This window comes from Petaurus breviceps, unplaced genomic scaffold (genome assembly GCF_028583685.1).
Source record: "Petaurus breviceps papuanus isolate PSGF00001 unplaced genomic scaffold, PetGlider_PUasm1.0 103, whole genome shotgun sequence".
NCBI classification, from domain to species: domain Eukaryota; kingdom Metazoa; phylum Chordata; class Mammalia; order Diprotodontia; family Petauridae; genus Petaurus; species Petaurus breviceps.
The window spans coordinates 3,680,287-3,694,782 of record NW_027185588.1 but is presented as its reverse complement, the minus strand read 5'-3'; the positions used below and the strand labels follow the sequence as shown (position 1 = coordinate 3,694,782).

The 14,496-nt window shown below is 49.5% G+C and overlaps 1 protein-coding gene across 2 annotated transcripts; it reads right to left on the bottom strand.

Annotated features, from left to right (window-relative positions):
* Positions 1 to 1,972: 1,972 nt before the first annotated feature.
* On the bottom strand, positions 1,973 to 13,778 carry CD320 (CD320 molecule). Of its 2 annotated transcripts, XM_069097557.1 has the most exons (6): positions 13,487 to 13,773; positions 8,539 to 8,658; positions 7,681 to 8,013; positions 6,604 to 6,720; positions 5,580 to 5,678; positions 1,973 to 2,701 (listed from the first exon to the last, which is right to left on the bottom strand). In XM_069097557.1, exons 1-6 carry the CDS (start codon positions 13,599 to 13,601, stop codon positions 2,547 to 2,549), a joined length of 939 nt encoding a protein of 312 aa, XP_068953658.1. In that variant the 5' UTR covers positions 13,602 to 13,773; the 3' UTR covers positions 1,973 to 2,546. The 2 variants fall into 2 exon arrangements, with proteins under 2 accessions (XP_068953658.1, XP_068953694.1); XM_069097593.1 differs by lacking the exon at positions 6,604 to 6,720 and having other exon boundaries at positions 13,487 to 13,778.
* Between the last annotated feature and the right edge of the window lie 718 nt (positions 13,779 to 14,496).

Genomic DNA, 14,496 nt, shown 5'->3' with positions numbered 1-14,496 from the left:
CAATCAATACTCAAGACTCAGTATGGACAAACAATTCTTCCCTCGCCCGACCTTCAATCCCAGCCATCCCTTCCTCAAATCCCCATTTGTGCTGAGAGCACTACCATCCTTCCAGTCACCCCGGTTTGAAACCCTAGAGTCAGCCTTGACTCTGCCCTTTCCTTCATCTGACATATCCAACCACTTCACACACATCCCTCCTCTCCCTCAGTCACTTTCCTAGTTCAGAACTTTATCACTGCCCCCACTAGGCTCTTGCAGTAACTTACTACTTGGTCTTTCTGCTTCCACTCTCTCCCCTTTCCGATTCATCTTCCCTACAGCTGCCAAATTACTATTTCTAACATGTAGGTCTGTCACTGTCCTTTTAAAGTCTTCAAAGGCTCCCTATTGCCCCTAGGATAAAATACAAGCCTGGCATTTAAATTCCTCCTCAATCTGGCTTCCTGCTACCTTTCTGGACTGATTACTTCATATTAATTCCTTCATGCTTTCCCACAAGCTGGCTTACTGATTCCCAAACACAATATTGCCACCTCTAATCTCTGTGCCTGTACATAGGTGATCTCCATCTCTTTTCAAAACTCTCCCTGAGCCATGCCTAGAATGCATTCCCAACTCTAAGAAGCCCCTCATGAAATTACATAGAATTGGCTCCCTCCATTGGACTGTAAGCTCCTTGAGGGCTTGGGCTATCTTAGGGACTCTCTCTCCTTGAGCAAAGACATGACAACCACTTGTTGGGCATGGATTGGACTAGATGGTCCCCAAGGTCTCACCCAACTCGTGATTCAGCATTGTTGTTCTCCCCCCCACAAGTAGTAAATCTCATATTTCAATTTGGACTTTGTATCCCCAAGGCCTATGACATTACCTTGTACATAGCAGGTGCTTAATAAATGCTGAATTGAATCTAATTCAAGCCCTCACTTTATAGATGAGAAAACAGACCCCAGGTGACCTGGCTGAGGTTAAACGATTTAAAAGCCAAGCAAGTCTTGGAGAGCCCCAAACCCAGACCCTTTGACTTCCACATGCCAGCCTGTCTCCTCCTCCCTAGCAGAAATACTATCAAAGGGCTTAGCATCTGGGGTGGAAAGTTGAACTAGCTTTCAAAGATCCCTTTCAAGGGATTTAAATTCTATGGGAGGAAATATGGCATATACATTTGCAGTCAAGAGATCAGGGTTCATCTTGGGGTGGGGGGTCAGGGAGAAAATTTGGAACTCAAAATCTTGTGGAAATGAATGTTGGAAACTAAAAAATAAATTTTGGGGTTTGGGTTTTTTTTTTTTGCTTTTTGGAGGGGGAATGCAGGGCAACTGGGGTTAACTGACTTGCCCAAGGTCACATAGCAAGTAAGTGTTAAGTGTCTGAAGCCAGATTTGAACTCCAGGGCCCATGCTCTATTCACTGTACCACCTAAATAAATTCTGGGGAAAAAAAAGAGAGATTGGGGTTCAAATCCCAGTTTTTTTGCTGCATGACCCCAACAAATAAATCATCTAACCTTTCTGGGCCTCCATTTTCCTGTCCAAAAAAATGGGAATAATAACACTTGTACTACTTACAAACTAAGAGATTACTATAGGGAAATTACTTTGTATACCATACAGTGCTATCAAAATGGGAGTGATTGTTATGAATCTAAGTCAGTCTAAGTCTATGCCTCTGTTTTCTAAGTTACTACCTTCAAAATGCCTGGCTTGAGTTTGTGTAAATTCTTACAATGAAGGGAAGAGGGTGGAGAACTGTTAACAGAGACTCCTAGAACCTCAGAGACAGTCTAGTCCCCCTCTCCCTAATTGTGATACTCCCATTAGCCCAAAGGAGGATGTAAATTCCTCTAGGGTGAGGGTAAGTCTTCCTTCTCTTCTTTCATCCATCCCTACTGCCCAGGAGTTCTAGGTCAGATTTTTCTTCCATGGGAAGATCTAGAAAGGAGTTCAAGAGAAAGACTAGAGGAAAGGGCTTAAGTTTTGAGAAACGATTTTAATCACTGAAATGTAGGGTGCTGAGGCTATCCTCCCCCTCACCTGCAGCCCACCTGAGAGCTGAATGGAGTGTCTCCCCGCCCTGGGTCACCAGCCCTGCCCTGTGGCTAATACCAGGGACATGAAGCCTTGCTCAACAAAGAGCACAGCCCCTGAAACCAGCTGCATGAGGGAGTGATCAGGCTGTGTGACCAAATCTGGAGCCATAGGCCAATTCCCACCCCCACCCCCATGCAGGCAGAATGTGTTCTGTTGGAAGGAACCAGGATCCATACCCATCCGGCCCTATCCAAGGGGTACCAGATGCAGGGCCTCCCAGGGTGGTAGAAAAAGGCAACAAGGTCAGTCCCTGTTGACTGCCTTAAAAAGAGAGGTAGCTTGTGATGGAAGCCAATGGGGAAGAGAGCTCTGTGTAGCTAACAGTCTCTATCCCCAACCCCTTTGCTTTTTCTCCTCCTGGACAACTCTTGGTTTAGCCCCAGGGAGGTCTGGGCTAGTTTCACAATGGCCTGGAGGACCAAAAGCTGTTCTAGAGGCAAAGCAAGTTGGCCCTCAGATTAAGGAAGAAGGTGTCCTTTCAGGCATCAGCAATGATTCCTTCACAGCTTCCACCAGGTTTGGTTGGGGTAGGAGGCGCCACCGGACTTGAGCCCATGTCTGGCAACATACAAGGAGACAGGCAGCAGCCAGAACTCCACTCAGGGCAGCTGAAAAGGAAAAAAATCATAGACTAAGGAAAGGTCAGCACTGGAAAAGATCTTAAAAGAAAATCTGGTCAATCCCCTCATTTTACAAAGGACTGAAATAAGGGTTGGAGAAAGGTGTCACCTGCCCAATGACACATGGCAGATTAGTAGTAGGGAATGGACTTGAACCCATGTCTTTTGACTCCAGATATAGAGTTCCCACCTCTCCTGCCCCATAATGCCATCACCACATCTATCCTGTGGGTCATCCAAAGGACCACAATCAGAGGCACAAGGCAAGTGCACCTTACACTCAGCCCTGCTCTGACTCCTGCTCTACCCGCCAGAGCACACTAGCAAAGGTCACTTTAGGCTCCTAACAGACACCGCTCTACAGGCTGGGAACTCCCAAGGAGGTGGCAGAAGAGAGAGCTGTTCCTATCGGGTAAAGCAGGAAAGAGGAGCTTAGTCCAGGTTTAAAGGATGTAATGGAGGATAAATACAAAAAGGGGGCATCATCCTGCAGGGAGAGCACACTGGACACTGATGGGCAGAAAGCTGTAGCTCTCTAGGGAAAGCCAAGAACATTTCCAACAGCATACTTTCCTGGATTTGATCTTCTCCAGAAACTCCCTTTGCATTCTCCAACATGACATCAACTCTGACACTTGCCTTTCTTCAGGCCCCTCTGGCCCTGGAGCCACTCCCTCCCTGACTGGGGGAAAGGAGCCCCTCCCTGATCCTCCACCAAAGAAGGAGGCTTTGCAGCTTCAACATGCTGGCTTTCCTCCATTAGACTGCAAGCTCCTTGAGGGAAAAGGCTGTTTTAGGCCTTTCACTATATCCCAGGGCTTAGTTTAACCAAGTATCTGGCAGGAATAGGCACTTTATCAGCATTTAATGACTCTTGCCTCTGACAGGAACAACCAAAAGGAATTTCTGAGTTACATAGGAGAAGGAGGAGAGTTACAGAAGGGCAGAACTGCTCCTAGGAACTGGGTCATAACTGAAAACAGGACATCTCAATTTTTTTGGTTTTTTTTGCTTTTTGGAGGGGGGAGAGCAGGGCAATTGAGGTTAAGTGACTTACCCAAGGTCACACCACTAGTAAGTGTTAAGCATCTGAACCCGAATTTGAACTCAAGTCCTCCTGACTCCAGTGCCAGTGCTCTGTTCACTGTGCCACCTAGCTGCCCCAGCTCAATTCTTAATTGGCTCATCTCTTCCAAGAAGAATGAGCATCAGACTGGGAATGGCTAATGGAGAGCTAAACCCAAGCTAAGAAGGAAACCACCTGCCTGACCTGAGGTCACCAGGCAGTAGAAGTGGGGAATGAATGGACAGAAGGAAGGCTGAGGCCCTAGTCCTGAGTGCTGAGAGATTAGAGAACAGGGAAGGTGCTGCAGGCCTGGAGAAGGGCAGACATGGGCTGCCTGTCAAAGAGGGTCAGAGAAAAGAAGCGATAAACTACAGGCTAACAAACAGAACTTCAACTCCTGGTGAAAGTCTAGACCATGTTATGAAAGCAATGCTTTGTGAACAGTCAGAAAAGGAAATAAGCGGGGATCACAAGAAGCGGCACAACTTCATGAGGAACAGATCAGGCTAATCTCAAATCGGTCAGATATGGCTTATCTGATGTTTAAAAAAAAATTTGACAAGACAAAGTGTCTCATCCCCTGCTTGTGGACAAAACAGAGTGATGTGGTCCAGATGATCACACAGCAATGTGGCCGTGGAACTGGTGAATGGACGGCCCTAAAGGGCAGCTGTTAACAGCTCTGTGTAAACTTGAGCCACCTCTCCAGTCAGGCACCCTCAGGATCTCTGCTTGGGCCTGCCTGGTTAGTGCCATGGATAAAGGCAGAAATGATGTGCTTGGCAAATCTGCAGATGACATAAAACCGGGAGGGAAAGTTCACACATCAGATGACAGGACAGAAAAGACCTTGACAGGCTGGAATGCTGGGCTGAATCTAAGAAGATGAATTTTAAGAGGGACAAATGAAAAGGTTTACACTTGAGTCCAAAATACCAACTTCCCCAGTACAAGATGGGACAACAGTTCATTTGAAAAGATCTGGCGATTTTAGAGGCCTCAAGGTTTAAAGGGTCAGCAACGTGCTCCAGCAGCCCCAGAGGCTAATGTGATCTCAAACAGTGCCCAAGAGATACCCAAGATTCAGACCTAGGAAGAGCTGGTCCGATCAAATCTGGAGTACTGAGGGCAGCTCTGGATAGGAATGGTAAAGAAATGATACTGACTGGAGTGTCCAGAGAAGGGAAATCAAGACAGTAAGAGGCCTGGAGATTGTAACAATAGCTAACATGTATATGTTGCTGCTTTAAGGTTGGCAAAGCATTCTGCACATTTTGATATTTGATATTTTATCCTCACAACAACCTTGATAGGTAGGTGCTGTTATAATCCCCATTTTACAGTTGGGAAACTGAAGCAGGAAAAAGGTTTTGTTGTTGTTTTGTTTTGTTTTCCTAAAGTGCCCTGCCCAGGGTCACACAGTAAGTACACATCTGAGGCAGGATTCAAACTCAAGGATTCTTTATTTGAAGTCCAGTGCTCTAACCACTATGTGACCTAGCTACCTCAGGAGGATCTATTGAGGAAACTAGAAATATTTATAGCCTAGAAACAAGAGATGCTGGGGGAGACTGGAAGGGCTAGTCACTTTCTCCCAGGGGGCAAAACTAAACCTAATGGACAGAAGTTAGAGTAAACCACGCTTAGATGTAAGTGTTCCTAGCAAGGAGAAGGGGACACCCCAAGATATGTGTGTCACCCCTCCCTAGAGGTCTATAAGCACAGGCTGAATGAGTCTGCAAGACTCCTAAGTCACAACATAAAGTGCAGTAGCCACGCCAGCTACCCAAGGAATCTCACCTGCTGCCATGACCAGGCCATATGAGCTTCGTCTTTCCGAAGGTGTAAGGTTTCCATGTCCTGGGGTGGTAGTCTGATCTCCAGCAGTTTGTGTCACCCCTGAAATGGAAGCAGTGCCCAAGAGGAAGGAGCGCCTTAGCCCCCAAGGTCAGCTACAACTAGAACTAAAGGGATCAAAGGCTCCCTGCATTTCTGAGTCTGGAGATGTCACCTGAGCGGTACAGGCCAGAGCTAGTCAGGTGTGGACACAGAGTCACATAAACCTCCCCCAACTGGAGTTCTGCCTGGCCCCTCACTGTGAAACTGGAACGGGAGTCAACAGCCTCCCCCCAACCCCAACCCCCACTGCCTCTGTCCTCCATCATCACTCTACCAACACATATTTTCTGACTCAATGTCCATCTCTGTCTAGAACAAGACAGTTGGAAAGGAACAGAATCAAACACTCAGGGAATTTCTGGTTTGGAAAGGACCCTAGAGAAAATTAAGTGATTTTAAAGAAAACAACATGGAGGGCAAGAAAAGGAAAGGAGGCTGCCCAAAGCCACAAGGCACAGTCATGGTGGATCCCCTCATCCCACCTCCCTAGGCTTGGCCCTTCACCTCTCTCTGGGCTGTCTAAGGAAGTCCCTGAAGGAAGTCACAAAAAGGTGCCTTACGGCATTCTCTACTCCCTGCCCCCAGCAGAGAAACTGGTACCAGGCCCTCCTCAGAGAAACCGTTCCAAAGGCTGAGGACTCCATGTGCTTCCTGGCAGGAAAGATTGCTGGCCCCTGGCCCAGGCAGGAGGAAGGACTATCCAGTCTAGCAACTGGTGGCCCACCTCTCAAAGTAAAGGCTCCTTAAAGGATGCACAAGAGGCTATGGTCACCTCAGCCCTCAACCTCCCCACAGCAGAGAAAATCTACACCTGCTACTACAGGATGAGGCATCACAAGGAAGCCATGGAGGTTCCAGACTTGATGGAACCAAAATTCTAAAAGCTGACAAAGCAGAGATGCTGTCCACACTCAGAGACACTTACCAGAGGCCACAGTTATCCCACTGGCACTCTGACTTCCTGAAGGGGCAGCATTCCCATTACTTAGAGTGAGAGACTCAGCTAAGGTGGTAGTCTGATTGCCAAGGGCTCCTGTTGTGCCTGCAATGAAACCAGGCAACCTCAGGTCAGCAGTCCCACGGGGAGAGGGAGCCTCATTCCCTATGGAAATCTCCTGTCTTTCACCTTGGGACTTCTCTGGCTGACCTCTACCATGCCTCAGGGAGCTCATTATTGGGAAGCCCTCATCATCCTGCTGTGGGACTTCACCTCATTACTACCCTCTGTCCCTCTGATTGGGGGGGAGGGGACAATAAATCCCAACCCCCTTCCCCTTAGGGAGCAAGCTTAGCTCAGAACATCTCCTTTTTCACACAGCTAAACAACTTCAGGACTTCTTGGACTGATTTATTCCCTGTACCCCCAAATCAGGTGCTCTTCACCCCCAAACTTTTCAGCTTCCCCTACTAAATTATAAATTCCTTGAGAGAACATTTTTACATTTGTATCCTCAGTGCTGAGCATAGTGCCTAGCATATAGAAGATGCTTAATGAATGTTTACTGACTATTGACTATGGCTGGCTACATCTGAGACCAAAGGGCCAGTAGCTGGGTGGGGGAACCTACCCTGGTCAGTGTTCCAGAGGATGTCTCTAACGTTAGAGATACACCAGAGTCCAGCAGCCTGAGGGACCCTGACCAGAACTGGCCAAATCTAGATTCCAGGAGATTCCCTCCCTAAATTATAACTCTCCCACTTAATGGCCCATGGCACTGAAGCTGGAATTGGATTGGAAGACAACCCATATTTCCTGTTTCCCATCATCACTCCACTCAGGTTCTTCTAATCTACTGTCTAGTTTCTGCCTCCATCTTACCTTATGTTGCCACCAAACCCAAAGAATGAATCCCACAGGGGCTTCTGAAAATCTCTCCTTCCTGGGACACCCAAGGAATAAGGATCTTAAGTTCTCCTTCTTTTTGGTTCTTTAGCTGATTGAAATGGTACAATGTGCAAGCACATATGTACACACCTACACAAACATCCCCATGAAACTCACCACAATGAAGTTCGTCATTGCCACTGGCACAGTCTGGGTGTCCATCACACACCCATGCACGTGGGATGCACTCTCCTAAGGTACATTGGAACCCCTGCCTGGTGCACTGTAGGGAGGACATCTTTGAACGGCGCTTCTTGCAGTCCACAAGCCGTTCATCTGTGCCACTGGGACAATCGTTGACTCCATCACAAAATCGGTATGCAGCCAGGCAGGGAGGTGGGGGGCAGCTGGCCTCAATCCACTCGTCAGCACATCCAGGTCCCTCACATCTGACTGGGGAACACATTTCAGAGGGGCACCGCTCCTCCCCAGGGGGACAAGACTCTGCCCCTGTTTACAGGTAAGAAGAAAGGTTATACATTACCCTAATGGGTGACATCCCAAAGCTTGGGATGTCACTGGCAGGGGACAGAGAGACAGAGAGAGACAGACAGACAGACAGACAGACAGAGAAAGAGAGAATACAAACTGTGGGGTCCAGGGAAAGGTGGGATGGTCCTAATGAGTAGAATGAAGGACTAATACTGGAGACCATCTGTACTCTATAGGGATACAGTTAACTGATGTTACCCACTTACTCTGCCCCACACAGATTTCATTCCCCAAAATGTGTGATTAGACCATGTCTTCTTGAATTAGTCTACATTATCCTTGTAGAAACCTCTCCCTTCTCCACAACACAATCATAACCCTTTACTAGGCTGAGGGCAAGTTAGCAAACAAAGGAGTGCTGCACAGAAAGCTGGGGAGCCAGAAGGGGCAAAGGGGTACCTATACAGTTTGGTTCAGTTCCGTCCTGCCCCAGGTAGGTGACCTCCAGCCCACCCCATTCTAGGCCTGTACAGTCCCACTTACGGCAGTGAGCTTCATCTCTGCCATTTGAACAGTCCCTGTCACCGTCGCACAGCCACTCAGAGGGGATGCAGATGTCACCACCACATGGGAACTTAGAGGGTGGGCATGGCTTCTCAGTGCCTGGGAAACAGGTGAAAAGAAAGCCCAGATACCAGGGCATCACCAGGTCAGACCAAAGCAGCACAGTTGGGATGGCCGATGAGACAAGAGAACACAGTGGGGGTGAGCGTGAGCCTGACGTGGAATCAAAAGCCCTTGTCCCTGACTCCTGGTTTTACTACTTACCAGCCTGAAGCCTTCTTCCTCTTGGATTAGTATCTCTAAAATGGCAAGATGAGGGGAAGGAAGGGAAGAGAGAGGAGAAGAGAAGGAAGGGCATAATGGCTGACTAGTAGGACAGATAAATAACAAAATGATGTCCTGGGTCTCATTACTTTCTCCTGGAAAAGCTGGACTTCCGTTAATTGTAAATGAGTTTGTTGCAAATGTAGAAATATTGAGAGCAAGGAAGGATTCTGGGGGGTTTTTTCTCCTGGAATGGTCTACCCCTTTCTCCTTCAGCTACCCCAAAGTTTCTTCTCCTCAAAATTTCATAGGCTTTCCCCTTCAACATGGACCCGCTAAGCTGAGTGGCCTGACTATTACGGAGACTTACAGGGGAAATGGCTAGCTTGCTTGACTTGACTGGGAGCTTGACTAGCTGAGGCCACTTCAGCATTACTGTAAAAGGGGGAAGGGATTCCCAGGGGCTATACGCCATTTCTAGTGAAGGGGCTTGGGGAGGGGGAGGCTGCAGGGTCACCTTTCCATGCCAAAGCTAGAGGAGCTGCACCAGGACAGAGAGAGTCAGGGTGGTACAGCAAACAGTGTACTACACTGGGAGTCTAAAGAACCTGGCTTCAAATCCTGCCTTGGACACCAGCTGTACAACCATAGGTAAGTCTATGCCTCGGTTTCTTCAGCTACAAAAAGGGAATAAAACATAGCTATAGCTAATACTTAAAAAGCTCTTTACAAATATTATCTCGTCAGATCTGTGAGGGAAGTGTTATTATTATCCCCATTTTACAGGTTAGGAAATTGAACCAGAGAGAGGTCAGGTGATGTGCCCAGGGTCCCACAGCCAGGAAGTGTTTGAACTCAGGTCTTCCTGGTTCCAGGCCCAGCATTCTATCCACTGCAATACCTAGCTGATAATAATGATACTACTTCCCTCACACAGCTGTTGTACATTTAAAATGAAATACTATGCATAAAGGGTTTTGCAAACTATAAAGGACTCCATAAAAGTGCATTTTTATTATTATTAAAGCTACTGATATGATGCACCCCAGGGCAGAGAAAAAGATCATCAAAACAAATCACTTTATTGAGGACTGAATTTAGAGTTAGAGGCAGCAGAGAAGTGACTTAAGTCCTTGACTTAAATTCAAGGACTGGACTTAACCCCACATCTTCTAACTCCAAGAGTGTCCATGACTGTCCCATACCACTTCCCAAATACCTGGCTACCAGAGTCTAACCTGTCTCTGGAACCATTTGAGGAACCTCCATGAGGGAAGCAAAGAAGTGGGGCTGCTCAACCCTTATTCTCATCTTGGCTCCCAGTAGTCACTTTCCATCCCCAGAATTCATGAACTCAGTTGCCCTCATAGAAGCTCTTCACAGAAATTCTTCCAAAGCCTGAGAACATGCTGTACTTCCTGGGGGGAGGTGGAAGGTACTGGCCCTAGGCTACATATCCTCTCCAACAACCAGGTGCTGTTACCAAAGTGAGGGGGCCCCCAGAGGAACTGGGCAAGGGAATAAGACTACCTCAGCCCAGACCCTCTCCCCTTCTGGAGTAACAGGCCCCTGAATACATACTACAGCCCTGTGCAGTGAAGGGAAGAATAAATCAATAAAGGTTGCAGACTTGGTGGAGCCAACAATCAGAGGGCAGGCAGAGGTAAGCCAAGTCAGGCTACCAGCTGTAGTCATTAGTGCATTTGTTTTCTGAATGGACAGGGCTGTCGTGACCTGGTTGGAGGGACACAGCTAAGAAGGGGTTGTGACCTCCAAGAGCTTCCATGACCACTGAAATGAAACCAGCACCAGTTCAGCAACTCTCAGGGAAATGGGAGTCTCAGCCCCTATACCTGACACATCTGAGCTAATAATGCTCAAGAGGCTTAGAATACCAGCACTGCATCTGGGAAGGGTTCCCACAGGAAATCCCAGAATCTCAAGATGACCCAGAGCCTACCCAAGCTGAGGGACCCATGCCAGTCCTGGGCAGGGCCCCTCCCCAAACTAAAGCCCTTTTCTTGGTACTAGAACAAGCCAGGGAGTAGAGGCCACCCTCCACCCTGCCCGTTTTTCATTTCCTATCCTGCCTCCTCACCACCTGAAATCTCATCACCATCACCATGTAGACAAACTCAGAACCTCCTCATCTCCCTCAGCAGCCACTCCCTGGATTGGAGTGCCAGAGGGAGAGCAGCAAACTCCTCCAAAAGTCTCCCTTTATGGAGGTCTTGGGACTTCACAGGTAATAAATGCTTACTACACACTGTTATTGTCACTGCTGCCACCCCTGCCTTCTGTGTCTCCCACCTTTATTCCACCTAAGCGTACAATCTCATCAACCAAAGCTCATCTCCCAGTCACCAAGGGGAGTCAAAGGATGGATCACACAGAGCCTCCTTCCCACAGGGGTCTCTCAGTAGAGGACTCTGCTTTCCGAAAGGGGATGAGCACATGCATATCTAAAAGCATGAGCACCCATGAACGGGCCCGCGCACACACTCTCTCTCTCTCTTCTTTGTCACCAATATGTTGCTGGAACAGACTTTTTATACACAAGGAAGCAGGCCAGGAAGCTCCACAGAACAGTGTTAGATCTGAAAGGGACCTTAGGGATTGTCTATTCCAACTCCTTCATTTTACAGAGAAGGCAAATGAGGCTCCTTTCACTCAAGGTCACCCACTGAGTCCATCACAAAGCTGGGGCTTGGACCCAGGCTTTCTGACTAGAGCGGGGCTCTTTCCAAAGACATTTCATAACCATAGGTCTGTCTTCCCACTATGAGTCTCTTACATTAACAAAATATCTGCAATGGGCTAATTAAACAGTTGCCTCCATTTTTCTCAGTACTTGCTCATTATTTCCTCAGTCACCTTCAGTTCTGCCAAGCCAAATGTTATTTCCTCATCATGGTCCAGCTCTAGCCTGACCTCTCTGGCGTCTTCCCAGATATCTCCAGCCCAGGGACCCCAGACTTCTCTAACTCCTATTATACTGGGACATCATATACTTTATGTACAATGTGTTCCTTCTCTAATTGTATGACCAGAGGGCAGTGCCCAGACATTCTCCCCTAAGCTCAGGATATCACAAACAACTGAATGAAGGTAAGTCATAAAACCCATGATCAGAGGTAGCAGCAGCCCAACGACTTTACTGGAGAGAAAACAGGTGCAACTTTGAGCTGAACAGGCAGTCATGGCTGTCAAACAAAACAATTTTTTAGGCTAGCAAAAAGGCTGGGTGTGGGGAGGAGGAACAGTCCTAAAAAGCAAACTAACCCTCCGAGGAATCAAAGACTCCCAGCTCTTTGGGAGTGGCACCAACAGAAGCCTATCCCTTCCTAGCCCCATTTCCCCCTCTGTAAAAGCAGGGTTATACCTGATGATCTCTAGCAAGCCCCCAGTTTTGACACGATCCTTCACTCCAGCCATCTCCTGGGGTCTGCATTCCTCTAGGGGCTTTTCCTTCCATTAGGTTCTTGAGGGTAGGGACTCTCTGTTGCCTCTTTTTCTATCCCCAGAGTGCCTGGCACACAGTAGGTGCTTCATAAATGTTTACTGAATTTAACTGAATGGAATTTTCCCACGGGTCTGGGAGGTTTTTAGGAGCACAGGACAGCAGAAGCTGAGTAAACCTCAGAGACCACCGGGTGAAACCCACTCATCTAACAGAGGTCAGTGGAGCTCAGATCACAGAGAGAATCTTTGGGAATGTCTCTTTTTCCAACCTGCCTGAGTTTCCTAGGAAAGGGGAGTAGTTCAATCCCCACCTTTTCTCTTTTTTTTTTTCCTAGAATCCTTAGGGAAACAGCTTTCTCCCAAGAGAAGCTTTTCCAGATTCTTCCAGTGACTCTCAAACTATCTAGTATTTACTTCTCTGTGTACATGCAGAATATAATCCCCTTGAGGGTTCCATTTTTGTCCTCGGACCCCTGGTACTGGGTTTTACACACGTAGACACTTAACAGTTGTTAAGAGGAAAACTGGGCTGACGTCAAGGAGCTGGCGAGACATAAGACACACACTTAACAAAGGAACGGGAAAAGTATGGGACAGACAGGGGCACCCCCTGCCATGCTGCTAGAGAGTGGCCCCGGCTGGAAAGTGCAGAGGCAGATCTGAGCTCTCAACGAAGAGCCACCTCACGGCTAGGGCTCTCCCAAATGAGGAGATGAGGAAGCCGAAAGATGACCGCTGCGGCTGGGGGCCGGGAGGAAGGGACCACTTGACCCTTCCGAAAGTGCAGGAGTCACCCATGGCCAGCTTCGTGCCTCGGCGCCTGTTACCCAAAGAGTGCAGTGGAGGGCTCGGTCAGGGTGACCGCAGGGGTTCGGTCCGGACCTTTCCATTAGGTCAGGGTTTCAGTGCCGGCTGGGCTGTGGTCGCCAGGCTGCCTAGGCCCGCGACCCCCAGCCCCCGACCCCCAGCCCCCTCCCGCTCCGCACCCAGCCTAGACCAAACCATGTGGAGGCGCTGGGGGAGTGACCCTGACTGACAGACGGCAGGGCCAATAGCGGGCTCCGCTGGGGGGGGGGGGGGGGGGGGGGCGGGCCAGGACGGCGCGGGGGCAGGACCTGGCAGCCGCTGAAAGAACGCCCTCCTAACTAGAGGTGAGACTAGGGGAAAGGGGAAGGGGCTGAAGGGACCTGGCTGGACTCACCTTCTCGGCGGGCTGGGCTCCGGGGCTGAGCCGGGGCCGAAGGCAGGCTGAGGGCCTGAGCTCGCTGCAGTCCCGCCAGAAGCAGCGGCAGTAGCCGCAGCAGTGCACGCGCCATCCCCCTACGCCTGACTGACTGACTGACCAGCCGACCTCGGCGCGTCCTCCTCTCTCCGCCCCCAGCCGAGGGCACGCGCACGCGCCCCCCTCCGCGAAGAACAGGAGGGAGAGCGCCTGCGCAGCCCCGGGGCCCAACGCCGGATACCTAGCGGTAGTGTCTCCAGAGCCCCCCCCCTTATCCTCGGTGCGCATGCACCCCAGTATTAGCCGGGGCTGTGCTCATCGCTATTCCTGGCTCGCACCAGCAGGGCGCGCCCCGCACCCACCACCACCTCGGAGAGACGGGGGCGGAGCTGCACATCCACCTTTCACCAGTAAAGACTCAGCCAGTAAGAGCACCCGCTCCAGTGTCAGACTGACCTGGAGATCGAATCCCGGGCTCAGACACTTAGCACCCACCCAGAAACACCTGGCCGTGTAACCTTGAGCAAGTTACTTAACCCCAATTGCTTAGGGGTGGCCAGGTGGTTCAGCGAGTAAGAGCACCGGCTCCAGTGTCGGGATGACCTGGATCAAATCGGGCTCACATACTCAGCACCACACCCAGAAATAACTGGCCATGTAACCTTGAGCAAGTTACTTAACCCCGATTGCTTAAAAAAAAAAAAAAGACTCAGGGGCCCAAGTTCAAGCCCCACCCCAGGCTACACCAGGGCTCCCTGCATCCCGAGAGCTGGAGACAGGCGGTGGGAGCCTTGAATCGGCCCGGGGCCGAGCCCCCACTTCACGGGGAGGACCACACGAACTCCCTTGCTCAGCTACGCCTCCTCCACGCAGCTGCGTGCCGACTTCAGGGGGGATTCCGTCCTGACACCTACCGCTGCGTGACCCTGGGCACTATCTGAAGCTCTGCTGCAGTTTCTCCGTCATGGGCATAATGGTCCCTGCCTTGT